Below are 16370 nucleotides of genomic sequence, written 5' to 3'. Positions count from 1 at the left end.
TTGAATATCAACATTTTTTTTTAGTAGAGTTGCCTGCTTTGTCATATCTAAATAAACAAACCGTAAAGTAAATATTGGTAACTTTTCCTTGATTCCTCAAAGTCAAAAGTTTGACTCCTTCTAATAAATCATTCTTATCTTTTACTGATAACTTTATCACAAGGCTTACTGTTCATACACAAGGTATTCAAAGACTTTTTCTAGAAATATTCTACGTTATAAAATATTCTATTATCTATGTATTATATACAAATTATGATTAACGTGTTCATATATCAAAGATGGGCAATATCATTTAGCAAAGATCAAAGATAATAGATGAAAAATAAGACGACCTTTCGTAATTATGAAACAAGAGAGGAATTCTGGAATTAATTATTGAAGAAATATACAATACATGAATGAATGTTGGACAAAATAAGTTGTCTATAGCAATGAATTATGGGACGATTTGGGTTAAGTTGCCAATATCATTAGTTTGAAGGGGTCCACTCGAAACTGGAAGATTCCCTCTCACATCAGCATGTGCGTATAATTTAGAAAACTGTCTTTATCATTAGGCTTCCATCATTGAGTCGCCTTTTCTGCTTCGTTTAATGTCTTTCATCTTTTACAAAACATATATAATATATCTTTGGTTAATGTAATACTGAGAGTTAATTTTACGCTCGCGGACACTTAATAAAGCATGACATATTTCATTTACAATTTTACATTTTTTCTAATTAAAGTTGCATCACCAAAGTTTTTACTTTTTGCAAAAGACATTTCAAAATAGTGTATTACATTTAGTTCCGAATGCATTTCAGATTTCAATTTGGCGGGAACACATGTGTTTTCAATTGACTGCAGTCGGTGACCCTGCAACTTTAACCTTAAAAGTTTCTCATAATTCATTTTATGTGAGAAAGTATTTGAAGCCAATATTGGGGTGGGTGTCTTTGAAATTCTCATCATCTGGCTAATATTGAAAAATGATTGGTCGACTAACATCCTAATGAGAGGGGAGGTTTCTCTTGTCAACAGCTCATGAAAACATAGCAATCATATATAACATGTTGCAATACTTATTAATATGGCAAATCACTATCAAACTTCTCTATAGGACAATCAGAATTGTAAAGTGGAGTGCCAAGAGCTGACACGCAGTACTTTTGAAAAAAATCCACTTTTAATCAATTACAGTGAAAGTTTTGCCAAGTGCGCCTAACAGATTTGAAGATTTTGATCTTTTTAAAACAGAATTTGTTGACATTTGTACAAGTTAATTTCTAAGTTTGTTTTGTCGTTATCTTTTTGTGATATAAAGTGAAGGCATTCATCGTAACTACGGGAGGTCATCGTGCTTCGATATGATTTAAAAATGGAATGCTACGAGTTTAAGTAGACAAAAACTACCGTTTGATTCTTAGGTAAAGTTTGATTTTATCGCATTGAATAAACATTTTCATATTAATTTCGAAAAAATAAAACATTTCATGATGATGATGACGGCAGAGTACAGAAGCTGTCGATATGAACCTAATAATTTTGCCTCCTTTGGAAGCTCGTCTGCTGGTAGTAACACTAATTTATCGGAATCTAGACATTTAACTGATTTATCTTATTCCCATGGTAGTTCAACTCATGAATTCTACAATTCCGCTTCCTTATCATATCACAATCGTCCATTTGAGCGTCCCTACACCGATCATTATTCTCCATATCAAAACACTGCCAACAACACTTCAAGGAACTACTTTAACTCGCACGTTAATCGCACGCGCTGTCTGTCGTCTGCAAAAGAAAAACAAACGGAACAAAAAAGACAGGAGTCCGACCCAAAAATGATGATTAAGGAAGAAAGAAACGAAAGCGAACTAGATAAAAATCATAACATTGTGAACGAAAATTCAAATTCTTCGTCGTTGTGTGGAGATGATGATATGGATTTAAATACCTCCGAAGATGGCGAAGACCCTGTTCAACATGTTTTAGCACCAGGATTTCATGGACCAAACAGGAGATGTCTTTTGTGGGCCTGCAAAGCTTGCAAACGCAAGACAGTAACAATTGATCGTCGAAAAGCAGCTACAATGAGAGAAAGACGGAGATTGCGGAAAGTGAATGAAGCTTTTGAAACATTAAAACGACGAACATGTCCAAATCCGAACCAAAGACTTCCGAAAGTAGAGATCTTACGAAATGCCATCGATTATATAGAAAGTTTGGAAGAAATGTTACATGGCAACAGAATGGGAAGAAATGTAGATGAACATATAAATGACAACGGATCAACAAGCAGTGGTTCCGACTATATGGTAAGTACAGATGAAATGCATGTATTTTTGTATATATCTTTACGTGTACTTCAGACACAAAAATATGAATTTTCGAACATTTGTCAAAAAGAGAAAATGTATTATTTGTATCAAGTTAAAAAAAACATTTACAATAGTTTGTATTTATATAAAGAGGTACATGTAAGTTTGATAGTCAGTTTTAAGGTACATTTAAAATGGTGTTTCTTATTTTACTGTTATTCCCATGTTTATTTTTTAAAGATTGTACATTTATTTATTTTAAATAAGTCTGTTGGATCATAATAAACAAACTGAACTTATTAACCTGTTGACATTACATGAACATGTGTTAAATTTTCATAAAAAATAATGTATTGGTAGTATTTTGATTAGTATGAGCTGTCAAGTTATCAACCTCCCTGGGGTATAATAAACTAAGTTTGTAAATAAAGATTTCTCACGTTGAAAAGATCCTGAAATTCTAACCTACCACAACTCAAAAGTTTTTGCACATTATTATAACATAAGAAATCCTCGAATTTCGTAAAAATTTGTTTTCAATTAAGATGATTTATTTGGGTTTATAATTTGATGTAATAAAATAGTTATAAACACGTTTGTACGTTTAATGTCGAATGGAATTTGTTAGGAAATTCTGTCCTACTGTTACATTTATTATAAATAACAAACAGAGACGAATTATAAACATGTGAGTAAACCTTTCCTATTTTGTATTCAAAATTTTTAGTGTTGGAAAAGTGGAGGAAATTCCCTTAACTTTAGTTACAATTACTCCTTCAGGAACAATTAATAAAATACGTACATAATTTATAATTATTCGACAGGTTATAAAAAATACTAGCATAGCAGTAAAAAATAAATATTGTAAACCATATGCATGTACAGAAAGATTTAGAATAAAAAGTTATAATTTACAAAAACAACATGAAGATATTAAGAGAAAAAAAATGAAAAATAATTTAAAAAACTGTGAAATTGACAGATAGGATTAAAAAACATAAAATAGAATTTATTTGAAGAAAACAAGTCGGTCACATATATGCATTGCAAGTGCGAATAGTAACAAACTTTTAATGAATAGCAAGACTTCCAAAAGAATTGTGTGAATAATTATAACTTATATTGACAGATGTATAACATTTAGGTGATTACAGGAGCTATTTAGCACCTCTTTCACATCACTAAATGACAATTTACAACTGCTTAATTGGGAATATTGACCAGAAGTGTTGATAGATAGAGATGCTGCTTATTTACAATCGTTAGCTTGTCATGTTACTAGAAAACATTGCTATAGTTTACTGAAGAAAATACAAAATAATAACAAGTATAGAATAGCTTTGTAAACAAGACTTTAAAAAAATATAATTGGATGCACAGAATTTAATTTCTTTTGATATAAACAGAACTACTTAATATATTCGAAGATTCATACACAAAAAGGTTGGAAGAGTTAATTGTAGTGTAAAATAAATAAACTCAACCAAGACATGTTATTCGACATGGATGTATTCACATGCCTTGATGTAACCATTGTTACAAATATTACAAATACGGTTGACCTTAGACGGATTTGACTAATATTCTTTTAATGTCCCTTTAGGTCATATAGCTCCTCAATTTCTAATAGATTGATAAACACTATTGACTTTCAAAAATTTACTGGTAAAACATAACCCAGAAAATGGATTCGGATGCACCAAATTTATATATATATATAACGTGTTATTTTCTTTTTCATACAAATTCGATCAAATATTGTTATGGTTTGTATTTCAACTATCACTTCTCTATTGATATTGCTTAGAATCATGAGCTTAGGTTGGATTTCACAGCAACATATGAAACCATTTCACCTTTCTATATGTAATAATTGATGGAAATGTCCTTTCTTCCTCGAGAAAAAAAACCCGCATACATATAACTAAATACATGAGAAGGAGAGGAAAATAACAATTTGATTTAGAATATCTTTAATTTTACCGAAAAGTAGAATTCGAAGTTCTTGTTTCTGGTCGTGCTATACTTAAAAAAAGGTATATTTCAAAGTACCATTTAATATCATCAAAGTGCCCGAATTACATGTCCTAGTTAATTATTTATGAATCCTATTTACAACTATTAATATCTAAGAACATTTTAAGGAATGTGATTGACAATATAAAAACATGAATATCTCTATGAAAATCGAAGTGCATGGAAACTTTAAAATGCGTAAAAAGGGCTTCAATATTGCCATCACTATGTGGATCTATGTACATCAATATTGCCATCACTATGTGTATCTATGTACATACCCAATCCCATCTAAATCTGGTAAACCTAATGCGTTATGTCATTTATTCTGGAAGTAATATACGTAAAGTCTACAGGTATTTAGAGTTGGTGTAGAGAATTTTGTCTTTTATCTGTTTTTTTCTATTCGAATAACACGTGGAAAAAGTGACATACGATGACAAAGAAATTGCTACTTATTTTTAATGATAAGTTACTATACGTTTAATCTAACTTTTCAAGATTTCAACACTTAGTCGACGTGTCAAACACATAAATCTAACTTTAAATCATCGAATTCGACTAAGGAAGTGTGTTCTTGCTATCAGTCTATCAGATATTATCAGTGATAATCTTCAAATTGTATCTTTTTCGTGTGGCGCAACCTTATCTTCACCATGTGCTTTTTCGATATTTACCGAGACATATTATGAGCTAGAATATATGGGTCATGTTTCTCTCTAGGGGTCAATATCAAACAGGCACCAGGAGGCTTCTTTGATGGAAGTATTGAGGTCTAATCTTACAAAGTTATGGTCAAGAGCTATGAAAAAACTCCTAATAGTTGATGGTAATGCTTTTAATGAGATCTGTTTCTTACATTATATCATGCTGTCAAAAGGCTTTCATATCTTTATAATAATATTTTTCTGTAAAATCTATTAAAATCGTAATTTTATTGTCTCTTGCTGTGAATCTGTACTGGAATATTTTATAGACGGCGAACTTCTTTAGAAATCGTACAATTTGTTGCTCGTTACAAACATTAATTGACAAAAAAGTACACGTGTTTTTAGAAAATGAACACATTAGGGATCTTTATAGATTTTTCTTTGTAGTTCAAATGAAATAATTAATATCAATCATTTTGATTTTAAAATATTACAAGGCAAAATTCGTATATCTTTATAAATAAACCTACAATTCAAAAGTATTTTGAATAGATCTAACAATGTGGGTACATGTTTATAAAATTTGAATGCTTGGAAGTTTCCTTATGTATTTACACCATTGCGTAGAAAGGTTTCGTGTCTCAGCACACAATTATACCGATTTTATTCAGTGGGATCTTAGTTTCTCTGAATCATGACACGAGTCAAAATAAGACACTTTTAGAGATGTGTATGACCTTATCACATTCCCTATTTTTGTTCTTGAATCCGACTTATAGACCAAATGGTTTGCCTCCCAAATGCTTGATACTCCTTATAATCACAATCGAACAATCGTCATGCTCCGATCCTGAATATATATGAAATACTTGCTACTGGTCTTAACCTTTCAAACAAGCAGTTTGTCGTTTTAAAATCTATATTGAGATTTACAAAAGAAGCCTTTTCAACTATTGACGATTCAAACGGAAAACATAACAAAACATAACTTTCCCATATCAATTAAATACTCGGTTTCTTAACATGCAATCTTACCATGAACCTACCCAACGGCGAAACAATTTTGATACGGAATCAAAACCAATCAAGAATATATTTGCTCTCTTTGATTCTCTTAAAATCATCATAAATATTTCTACTCTTATGTTATATTAATTGAATGCATTACTGTCAGATTTTTCTATTAATTTTCAAAGTGTTTGCAGTCCTCTATAATTATAGGATAAGCTCGTGTGATGTAAAAGAGAACCGTGTTCTCACAAATACATTCATGGGAATGTTTGTAAGTTTAACACATCTTTTTCACATAACAACTATGCTGTTGAATTCATCAAAGCTTCTACAGATATTTCCTAGAGGCAGGTACGACCATAAGATAAGGCACTTTGTTCTGACAAAATTATATCATTTTCACACAATTAAATATGAATTTGCATTATTATAACTCTCAACCTTTATCTTAAAATAAAGTTATTTATTCATTATTGTTTACAGTACACTTAACCTATATATCATCATTTACACATTACTTTCTAGGACTTTTAAAAGTACTTATTTTATGTAATCTTCTCGACAAGAACATGTTTTCCTATCTTGAAAGGTATGCAGAATGTGAGAAAAAAAAATAATATAGAAAAAACCCAACTCTTGCACAAAACTGAAAGAGAGAAACCGATAAAACCAAACAGAAAATACAGCATTTTGCTACAATTAGCAATAACAATATGACAAATAGCATAAACATTAAAATACATGTAAAAGTAATACTTATAAAAAACTATTATGTAGACGAATACTGCATGTCTTGTAAATTTTTTAGAAAATAGTAGATTAGTACTGAAATTTGAAATGAATTTAAAAAAAAAAGCCGAAGAAAGAGAGAGAATACGGAAGTATTATGGGTTACAAAAACCAAGACCGTCCCTTAAATATATTTGGCAAAATTTATCTTGTGCAAGGGAGTGCACAAACATTAAGTATTATGGATATGTACAAATAACGATTGCACTTAATTCAGAATTCATGATAAACATATTCATTTGTGTGTCAGAGCAGGAAAAACAATTTTGAATTATTTAGTTAGTCCATATCATATGCTTCATTTACCTCATTCGAAAAATATATAAGTATTGCCAAGTTAAAAACCAAAATCGTATCTTTTTTCATAATGGAAAGTTCTTAGATTTGAGTGGAAACATATATGTACATGTACATGTATATCCACACTCTCCCTACAAAACACGCCCATAATATTTGTCACATATGGAGGAACGAAGTAAAAATAAAATCTTTGTACAGTCAAAAAACATATCAGTAAATTTTTTTTCGAAAACTCTTTGAGTTGAAAAAGAAGTGAAGGCGTTGTATATCAGATCGGAGGAAAAGGTTTCGTCAAGACATACCTTTTCGTGATTTTACACTCTTTAGTCCAAATGATAACCTTATTATGTACCCAGACTATTTAAAAGACCGCGAAATCATGAAACAAAATCAGAAATGCATGATTATGATATCATTAAACTTACAATTGTTTTCCTCTTTTTAAACATTGTTTCGATATGTCCAGAATAAATGTTACTCTTATGTAAATTATTAAAACTTATATAAAACATGACAAAAGTTAAATTGATAGGCTGATTTAAAAGTTCGTAGTCATATTTATTTTCATCAAATTCTATATATAATTTCTGGATGTCTATTTCAACATCTATAATATATTTTTATTTTGTATTACAAGTTATAAAATTCATACAAAAATCATAATGTTAATTTTATGAATAACGAAAATGGTTCAGCAAATTTTAAATATTACAAGATGTATATTTATATATAGGCAAATAAAAAAGTCATAAAAAAGAATTTCTATGTATCAAATACGCGTCAGTTTAGCAAAAATCTTCTCTAAGTTTTACTTTCAACTGCATTGCCTAATGATTATTTCTCGAAATTATGTCTGATGAATTCTCTTAAAGTGGTATATCGGCTGAAAATGCGCTATGGGCTTTGCTCATTGTTGAAGGCCGTATACGGTGATCTGTAGTTGTTAATTTCTGTGTCATTTTGGTCTCTTGTGGAGAGTTGTCTTATTGGCATTCGTACGACTTCTTTTTCATATTTGCAGCCAAATCCATGTTTATTTGAGTAGCTCTCATTTTTATTTATAACATATTGAAACATCGATCCAAATCACATAAAGTTCCGGAGGAACAATTTACATGTTTCCATGGACAAATCATAAAAGCTCATGTCCCCTTTAAAAACGTTATGTAGTTTCTACCTAAAATTCTGTTTTATTTATGTTAAGTTTATATAAATAGTGGTCAACAAATTTTTTTAATTTTGTTTTTTAGATAAGATAAGAGAAAAAAAGCATGAATCCGAAACGGTTCGAAATTGTATTTTTCTTCGTTTCAAGATATTTCAGATACACTTTAAATGATTTAGTTATAAACGAATTTGGCGATACTCTTTCAATTTCATATAAATAAAAACAGAACTTGTAGAAACAGTATCGTATCTTAAATGAAATTTATTAGAAAAAGTTTTGATAAAAGCTTATTAAAGTTGAATTGTGCAATATTTTTTGCGATATGCATATGTTTGTCGAATACATTTGTACTACTTTCTACAAAATAATCACTTTGCTCTATTTGTGAATACTTGAATTATTTTGTCGATGTTCTAATGAAGTTGTACCAGCTCTAAATGTTTGAAAAAAGTCATAAAATTACTTGAGATTGCCCTGTTACGTGAGCATGCTTAGTGAGAAATAAAATCTATTGTAAAACATGTAGAAGGTTGTATGACTTATCAGAGAGGGCAATATAAATCTATGCAAGTCTGACACGAAAAGCGCGGACATCACAGGGAATGGAACGATTTTAAGTTGATAAATACAAAACAAATTTCTTAAAGGTCCAAAATTCAAATATTGCGATCTAAAGATTACAATGAAGTCGAAATGCTAATTAACCCGAAATTTAATGTACGTGTTTATAACTTAGCTTTTAAAAATCTATGCCAAATGAGACTTTTCACCTTGGTTAAAATTTTGATTTGAGTATATATATATATATATATATATTGTTTAATATACATGTAGCTTTCATGTACGCTGAAGTTATAGTCTAATCATTTGTGAGGATATTAAACATATGATCTAAAAATATATGCCAAACTCGGATTTTCTCAAAAATTTCAATCTTCATTGCGAAGGTTCGATGTGGTAGTGCGGACATGGTGTCCTGTATAAATATTTTTGTTAGAACATACCAATATGTTCTTGTTAGATTTGTTACTGCTCAAACATATAATTAAGTTATTGTTTTCTATAACAAGGCTTCATGACTCTAAAAACATCGCATTTCCACTGTATGTAAAAAGCAAATTCGCAAAATATTGCACTAGTTGCACATTTTCATGCTAAAAGTAAAAATAAACAAAGTAGCGTCGTCCAGTCCATCAATGATAACATCTTCAATGTAAAATAAATTGTATAAACTATAATGATTAATCAATTTCGTACCTGTGCATGGAATATGTTAACTGTCATAAGTTGATTGTTATAAATGGTAAAATTAAATTAAAATTTGATCCAAGTTGTCAAAATAGTTGATATTATCTTATCTTTTGAGTTTTTGCAATATGTACTGAATATTTCCATAATTTAAAAATAATAAAATATGCTCAATGAATAATTCACAATTTTTCGTTATCTTCTTATGTACATGAAGTAAGATTTTCATTTAAAGTACACGATAAGACAAATTTTAGAGAAACGAACGCAAATCAAACATATCGGTAAATTCTCTAGGAATATGTTTGTACATTTGTATTTACATGACATTTGTGCATGGTATCAATTTTATATATAACTTTGACCCGGTCATTGTAGACCATGGTATATATGTTGACATGTAGCGGGTGGACTTTTTGAATTAATGGAACAAAAAGAAAATCAACCCACTACATGCATGACTGTCCTTTTCCCTCATTAGACCTCTTTCACATTTGCTAAATTGTTCGAATTAAATGTGTTTGATGCAGATTATTATTCATACTTGCTCTTTTTCGTGTAATCCAAGAATCTTAAACTCCATAGTATAAAAGACTATACTCACATTAGAATAAGAATGCAGGCGTTAAAAAAACAATAGATTTTTTTGTATTGGCGAGAAGATGGTCATGGTTATAGTTTTAAAAAAAAAGGTTCGATAAAACCACTAAAAAATAAAACAGACACACATTTCACTGGTATTTATTTTAACAAGTGATACATGTGTATCAGAAAAAAGATAAATTATTTTACCAATATAATTGGCACATTTTTGTCTTTTGAAATTAAGTATATTTTGAGATTTGGTTATTTTCCTTGAATTTCAAGATCGTGTACCTTTTGATCATGTTGGTGTCACATCTTCATCTGTTTAAAAAAAAAAATATATTGTATTTCTAATCTGTCTCTCCATGTAAATTATCACCTAACAAATCCGAACTTAGGTAATCTTATAATCGTAGCCTTTATTTTTTCCAGACAGTAAACAGTCCACATTATTATCAGGACAAATTCCATCAGATGGGAGAATCACAGAACAACTTTGGACAAAACAGAGGTAATTCTTAATTTCAATTTTCATTGTTTTTAGTATTAGTCAATCTTTGTAATTCTTCCATACATCGCACAGACCAAACAGCTAGTCATGAAAGTAATTTGTTTTTTTTTATCTTTATAGTCACAGACAAATATAAAATATCATATAAACGTGTATGTAAAGGTATATAGCTTTTTTTTAGCGACAAGTGCCCGTAGTATATTTAGAGAATCCATGCAACTTCTTTTACATCTATAACAGTTCATAGTTGACAATAACTATAATGCAAGCTAGACATATTTCAAATCACATAAGGTTGTACTTGTAGAGAAATTCTGTTATTGATACCTCAGCAGTTTATAGCAAGGGAGGGTCTGTACGTGTTATTTATTGCAAAACATTTTAGTGAATATTCTTTCGCTAAATATCAACATTTGAATTAATTTTCCAGTTTTCTTTATGGCTTCTTTCAAAATAAAGAGAAATCTTGAAGTAATACGTGCGAACATGATGAATAGTTCGCCATGCTTGGTATGGGGAACGATACATCATACTGTGGTTTTAACCGTCAAATTGGGGGAATTTGAGATAGGACTTGCACATTTTTTAGATAAGTATATTTACAAATACATTCAGAACACATTCAATAATTCAACAGAACAATTTAACCCCAGTTTGTCGTTTAAGAGAAATGTAAAATGTCAGTAAACTTAGATGCTTTTTTCCCTTTGCAACAGTATGACAAATTGTTTGTCAAAGAATAACAGATTCAGCTTAAGTTGTCAACGGGAACTGTAAAATAATATGAATAGTTCATAGTGATAATTTGTTTTGGCTGCTTTTCTTGTTAGTTTTACCATTTTCAAATTATCACTTGTTCTACATTACTAGACAGCGAAGTGAATACAACGAGTTAACGCCAACTCTTAAAAACGTATAAGAAGCAACAACCAAAAAAAAGAGAAATAGAATAGAAAACGTGTTCTGAACATAACATATTTTTTAAATATTATTATCTTTACATTTAATCTTGCATAAAATGATGAAAAGATGAATGTTATGTGGATCTTATTAAAAGTATATAAAAGATGAAATATTTGGTCTGATAAGGATTTAAGACGTAATATGCTGTTTAATTATGCACTTTAAATAAAATGACATTGCAGGAACATCTGGTTGTTTCAGATGTAAATAATGAGAAAAGGCTTTTTTATGGAACTGAAAGCTCTAAACCTAACATAATGAAAGTATAAAGTAAAATGATACAGTTTCAGACTTGCGTACCACAAAATTAACAAGTCACCAAAGCCGCATCTGATCAACTATAATTTAAAGACAACAAGCTTTTTATCAAAAACATTCAAAATTGAAATCATGCAAAATGCTTGCTTAAAAAAAAAACCATGTATAAATCTTTTTTTTTTTTATTTTTCTATTCTCAAAGAATTCAAATTGATTTTTTTTATGTTAAACAACGTTAAAAAGAAACGAAAACGAATTTTATTTATTATTGTATTAATCAACTTTCTGTGACGAATCCATGTCAAGAACAAATCTAAACTTATTGGTGACTATTTATTGGCCGTTTTGTTTAATCTAATGTTTTGAAGCCCGTAAAAACCTAATCAAAATTTAACTTTGTAGCACTCATTTTTTTAAAACCAAAAGTGCTAGAATTAATTAAAAGCAAATTAGCCTCGTCTTGGTGATTCTTTGCACTAGAAGTAACTAGTTTCATCATGTAATACCATCGGGCACTCAGTGCCAGTTACAGATACAACGATCTTATCAATAATTAAAAATATTTTCATATTTGTAAATTAACCACGTGCAAGAAGGATGCTGGGAGGTAGTCCAGATGTATTATGGGATTTACTCTGATCACTTTCTTCACACCTGGTTCACAATTTGAGTGCAAAACATTATGATCAAACAGTGAAATCATTAGGGGGTCTAATTATATTGCCTGTATTACTACTGAAATGATACGCCTGACTTTTTAAAGTTTCATATTTTCTTTTCATAGGGAGTCAATTATCAAATTCAATACCTTATCCTGTAACAAGATTTTGTTTTTGTTTCTAAAATAATTCTTTGTTATGTTTACCAAAATAAAGCAAAATGGTTTTACATCAAATATATAACTTGTTGTTACATGTACATGTATACACGACCATGTTGACTTCAGTGTTCTGTTGTTTCGTGGTTTTCCTCTATATATAGTTAATGTGTTTCCCTTGGTTTTAGTTTGTAAACGTGTTTTGTTTTCTCTCAATCGATTTATGATTTGAACAGCGATATACTACGTTGTCTTAATTTCATTTATTAACCTGAATACGTTTTGGTTTCTGAAAATAATTCTTTTGATATTTTTACCAAAAACAAAAAAAAAAAAACTTATATAGCTTGCTGTTCGGTGTGAGCCAATGTTCCATGTTGAAAGACCGTATTTTGATCTACAATGGTATACTTTTACAAATTGTGACTTGGATGGAGTCTCATTGGCACTCATACCACATCTTCTTATATTGAATTATTGTTATTCACGAACGTGTTTATTTTTACAGCATATGACCAACAACAGCAACAACAACACTCCAGCAGCGTGTCAAGTCTGGACTGTCTGTCATTAATAGTAGAAAGTATCAGCCCAAACGCAGCATCATCTATGAACTTAAACACTATGTCGTCTGCTGACCGGCCATTGTAAATGATACACGTTGTTGATTGGACTAAAACTATGCAAATATGGATAAAAGGAAACACGAATTGACGCATAACCTGTTTTCGGACGATAGTGCGGTGACGGTGAAAGGGACACTACAATACATATTTTTCGCTAAAGAAGGCAGCATATATCTGAAATATGACAACCACAAGTGCTTTACATGGACACTATCTGAAATATGACAACCAGAAGTGCTTTAAATGGACTCATGTATGAACTTGTGCCTATATTTTAATACTCGAAGACTGATATTATTATGTATAGCTGTATCTATGTTTTGATATTTTATGTAATATTTAGTCGTTGTACCTAATAGGTTCAGATTGTTAAATTGTATTTTAGATATAATATTTTTATATTTCGTTTCTTCAATAAAGTTCGCAATTGTAATATTTCTCTTTTGGAATTGGACGACATTTAATTTTTAGTGCATATAGTTTAGTTCGACATGAATTTGAACAGACGAAATAATGTGGTTTTATGTAGTTATTAAGTTAATAACTTTTTTTAGGTTTGATTTCTTCACTTTCTTCAATGAGTCTATGGAGGTAACAACATTTAAAATGTTATCTTGCTTGATTATGATTTTATATAGGTTCATATTCTTATACTTAAAAAAATGGTAAATTTTGTGTCTGAATGCTATCAAAATCATCCCCATTTTGCAATGCTTAACAATTCAACGTTTCTGTATGGTTAAACGTTATACTGACGGTTTGCATTGAATATCCTACCAGCGACCACATTATAAAATCGGCAATACTTAATTCGCTATATTTTTTTTTAGGCAAAGCTGTTTTTGTTTCGGAAATTCCTGTACACCTCCGCTTTGTATTCATCCTTTTCTGATGTTTAACTTGAGTTTATCTAACACGATTAACGGATGCATTAAATAGAACCCGTCCTACAGTACTTTTCAAAATATAAAATTTCCCAGATAAGGAGTTACATTTTTGTTCATCACTTGGCGTCTGTCGTCCGTCGTCGTCTGTTATCTTTTACAAATTTCTCCCCTGAAACCACTAGGCCAAATTTATCCAAACTTGGCCACAACCATTTGGGGTATTTAGTTTAAAAATGTGTTCGATGAACCGGCCAACCAACCAAAATGGCCGCCATGGCTAAAAATAGAACATAGGTGTAAAATGTAGATTTTGGCTTATTTCTCTGAAACCAAAGCATTTAGAGCATATCTTACAGAATTAAAATTGTTCATCAGGGAAGGATCTATCTGTCCTGAAATTTGCAGACGAATAGGACAACCCGTTGTTTGGTTGCTGCCCTTGAATTTGTTATTTTAACGATATTTCGCCGTTTTTTGCACATTATCTTGATTATTATTATAGATAGAGATCAACTGTAAAAAGCAATAATGTTCAGCAAAGTAATTTCTAAAAATAAGTCAACATTACCAAAATGGTCAATTGACCGCTTAAGGAGTTTTTGTCCTTTATAGTAAATTTTTACCAATTTTTTGTAAAATCTTGTACAAATATCTTCTCCTCTGAAACTACTGAGACACATTAAGCCATACTTGGTTAAAATCATTATTAGGGTATCTAGTTTAAAAATGTGTCCGATGAACCCATTAGCCAACCAACATGGCCGACATAGCTAAAATAGAACATAGGGGTAACATGCAGTTTTTGGCTTATATCTCTAGATTAAAGCATTTAGTGCAAATTTGACATAGAGTAGTAAAAATGTACATCAGGCAAAGATATATTTGTCCTACAATTTTCAGACGAATCAGAACTGTTGTTAGGTTGCTGCCCCTGAATTAGTAATTTTAAGGAAATTTTATTGTTTTTGGTTATTATTTTGTATTTTTTTTATAAAAACAAAGATAAACTATAAACAGCAATAATGTTCAGCAAAGTAAGATCTACAAATAAGTCAACATGATCAAAATGGTCAATTGACCTCATTAAGAGTTATTGCCCTTTAAAGTCAAATTTTACAATGTTTCGTAAATTTTTGTATTCTTTTACAAAAGTCTTCTCCTGAAACAACTGAGAAAAATTAAAATAAACTTGGTCATAAATAACACCAACATGGCCGACATGGCTTAAGATAGAACATAGGGGGAAAATGCAGTTTAATTCTGACTTTTTTCTCTGAAACTAGAGCAAAAGCATAGCGGTTGCATTACTTCATGCATCAATTGTAAATAAAAATATCATGTGAGCGACACATGCTCCTTGGAGCCTCTAGTCATTTTATCGATCATATTTCATACTTTAGCAGATTTCAGTTTAAACAATGCTGTGGGTTAAGCTTCAATTATCTTAATAACATTAGCCAGGCCAATTATTGCTATTACAGCCTTGTTTTACAACTTAATTGTCTTTTTGACTCCAAGTGTCTATTTTTTTGAAGTTTGAACTAAACAACGACGAGTTATTAATTCATAACAAGTAACCTTTAACTAGTCACCTGATGGTCAAAGTTTCATTGTTATTTGGGTTACCCAGCAAAAGTATCAGTTGAGTACAAATTATGACATATATTTGACAAGTTCAGACACTCAAAAAACACATTTGTTTACAATAATTGTTTAATGAAACACCAAAGTTAGTCTAAAGGGCATTTGCAAAAGAATGTATACAACACATCATTTCTATTGAACTGCTGCACATTTTTGTCCAATGTCCGAAAAGAGTCAACTACTTCGATGAAGTGCAGTGTTATTAGAATTGACCATTAAACAGACAGTCTAAGATACGGAACAACTAAACTCGCTTACGTCCAAATTAACTTATATATCGAGCTTGCGTCAGTTCCAAGTTTAACCCGAACAGCAACCAAATGCTGCAAGGCATTTCAATACTTCATATATCTAAAATCTCAAAAATTGTATAGAAAATAAAACAAGAATTCTTTGTAAAGTAGCTTACTACGTTTGCATATTAATTTTTCACTTGTATGTAATAAGCACCGCGTGTATTCTTTCATGTTGATAAAATCTCATCAGAATTCATCCAAATCAAAACCTGACAATTGCTAAATATAAAATATATTTCTTTTTTATTATTTTGAAAACGAGGAATCATCTTAATTTGATAAGGGGATCAGAAACATC

At 30.3% G+C, this 16370-nt stretch overlaps 1 protein-coding gene across 1 annotated transcript; it reads left to right on the top strand.

Moving 5' to 3' along the window:
• The first annotated feature begins 1112 nt into the window (after window positions 1-1112).
• On the top strand, window positions 1113-13678 carry LOC143048210 (myogenic-determination protein-like). Its single transcript, XM_076221759.1, has 3 exons — window positions 1113-2300; window positions 10503-10581; window positions 13128-13678. Exons 1-3 carry the CDS (start codon window positions 1479-1481, stop codon window positions 13268-13270), a joined length of 1044 nt encoding a protein of 347 aa, XP_076077874.1. The 5' UTR covers window positions 1113-1478; the 3' UTR covers window positions 13271-13678.
• The last annotated feature ends 2692 nt before the right edge of the window (window positions 13679-16370 follow it).

Source organism: Mytilus galloprovincialis, chromosome 10 (genome assembly GCF_965363235.1).
Source record: "Mytilus galloprovincialis chromosome 10, xbMytGall1.hap1.1, whole genome shotgun sequence".
Taxonomy (NCBI): domain Eukaryota; kingdom Metazoa; phylum Mollusca; class Bivalvia; order Mytilida; family Mytilidae; genus Mytilus; species Mytilus galloprovincialis.
This window is presented reverse-complemented; position numbering and strand designations above follow the sequence as displayed.